The sequence below is a fragment of the Caenorhabditis briggsae genome, assembly GCF_000004555.2.
Source record: "Caenorhabditis briggsae complete genome, chrIV, whole genome shotgun sequence".
Classification (NCBI taxonomy): domain Eukaryota; kingdom Metazoa; phylum Nematoda; class Chromadorea; order Rhabditida; family Rhabditidae; genus Caenorhabditis; species Caenorhabditis briggsae.
Genome location: NC_013487.2, coordinates 16,819,844 through 16,821,800, shown reverse-complemented (window position 1 = coordinate 16,821,800; position 1,957 = coordinate 16,819,844). Strand labels below are relative to the sequence as shown.

General features: G+C 40.9%; 1 protein-coding gene across 1 annotated transcript in view; it reads right to left on the bottom strand.

Annotated features, from left to right (window-relative positions):
- Nucleotides 1-284: 284 nt before the first annotated feature.
- The window catches only part of CBG26531, a gene marked incomplete at both ends in the record, with an annotated part of 6,839 nt that continues 5,166 nt past the window's right edge, over nucleotides 285-1,957 (bottom strand). The window contains one exon of the mRNA XM_045236361.1: nucleotides 285-653. Coding sequence (XP_045099055.1) covers nucleotides 285-653 — 369 coding nt within the window. The remainder of the gene's footprint in view (nucleotides 654-1,957) is intronic.

Sequence of the window (1,957 nt, the reverse complement as noted above, 5' to 3'; positions counted from 1 at the left end):
TAAAATTGTTATCATCTGAAAGCTCAAAATCTGACAATCAAAATGCGCTAAAAATCAAGTTTCTAGCTTTATTCTGAAGCGAGTTATAACCCTTTTTGTATTAAAGAGAGACGCAGAGAAACGAGAGCGCTCTAGTTTCTCTGCGTCTCTCAAAAGGCTACAACTCGCGCAGTTTTTGTTGCAATCAAATCGTTTAGACAGATTTACAGAAACAAAAAATCCTTTATTCAAACTTTAACTATAAAAAAAGAAATAATTAGAATCGCAATTAACAAACTAATTGCTCATTTCTTTCCTTTCGATTGAGCCTTCGATTTCGATTTAACCTTTATTTTCAATGGAGTCCCCTTTTTCAAATACGTCTTCAATTGACGCTTCAATTGAGCCCGACGTCTTCTGATGAACGTAGCCCACATATCAAAGGAAACAGTTGGGAACTGATTGGATTTCTCCAAGAATCTCATCACACCAATTTGAAGCCAATAGATTTGCTGCAAGTTGTCAAATGCGTGGTATCTCTTGGCGACAAATTGCATCGCCAATTCTGTGAACGACTTTTCGGGCCAAATTTCGACGAGACGAGAGATGTATTCGAGACCGATGAATGACATAGTGGGGCCGGTACCGTACTTGCAGTGGACGATTACAGGGCTCTGAAAATTTCAGACTTAAATTAAGGGATTCATCATTTTTAAAATTTCGAAATTCTAAATCATGGAAATAGCTCTCTCGGTTCTCGAGATATGAGCTCTAGAAGTTCTAGCTCAAGAGCCATAAAAGCTCGGAGAAGTGCGGTGGCCTAACTTTCGCAAGTTGATTTTTCTAGGCTAAAGTGGTCTAGAAATGACCTAACATGCACCTAGTGTGTTTTCTAAGTCATTTTTACGCGGTGGCCTAGAAAACTTAACTCGCAAAAGTTAGGCCAATTATGTTGAAATGGCGTAACATGCCCCTGGTGTGGTTTCTAGGTCATTCTAGTGTTGTGGCCTAACTTTTGCAATTCAGGTTTTCTAGGCCATCCTGTCAAAGTGGACTAGAAATCACACAAGGGGCATGTTAGACCTAGGAAATCCATCTTGAAAAAGTTATCATGCTAAAATAGCCTAGAAATCCCATCAGGTGGTTATCAAACAATTTCTAGGCTATTTTAGCTTGGTGGCCTAACTATTGCAAGTTGGGTTTTTTAGGCCATCCTGCCAAAATATTCTAGAAAGCACCCTAGGGGTATATTAGGCAATTTCAAGGTCATTTCAACATGGCGGCCTAGAAAATTCAACTTGCAAAAGTTAGGCCACCACGTTATTAGACCTAAGAATACCCTAACATACCCCTGGTGTGTTTTCTAGGTCATTTGTGGTGGCCTAACTTTCGCAAGTTGAGACCAATTCTAACCACTTTGAGCCAAAAAATGGTGGCCTAGAAAACGCAACTTGCACAACTTGCAAAAGTTAGGCCATTACGTTAAAACAACCTAAAAATATACCAGGGATATGCTAGGTCATTTCTGGCCCCCATTTTTGCATGGTGGCCTAGAAACTCTACTAGCAAAAGTTAGATCACTACGCTGAAGTGACGGCTAATTTAACGCGATGGCCTAGATTTTGAGAGTTGGGTTTTCCAGGCCACTACGTTGAAATGACTTAGAAAAAGCACATCATTGACACGTTACGTCACTTTTGGCCATTTTTTCCAACGGGTATAACTCAAAAACCATAAAAAGTTTCAAAAAATGGGAAAATGTTAAAAAAATTTTTAAATTGAATTTCACGTCGAATTGGCTCTGAATTGGCTCTCGAGATACACTCGTTTAAAGGTGGGGGGACAGGAGATTTTACGGGGGATTTTTGGGGCCAGAGTATGGTCGTCCTCGCCTTTATGTATGCAATCAGGCGCCCGCCCCAGTTTCGCCCGCGTGGCTCAGTCGGGTAGCGGCGCCGCACCTTCAATACTCGCCTCG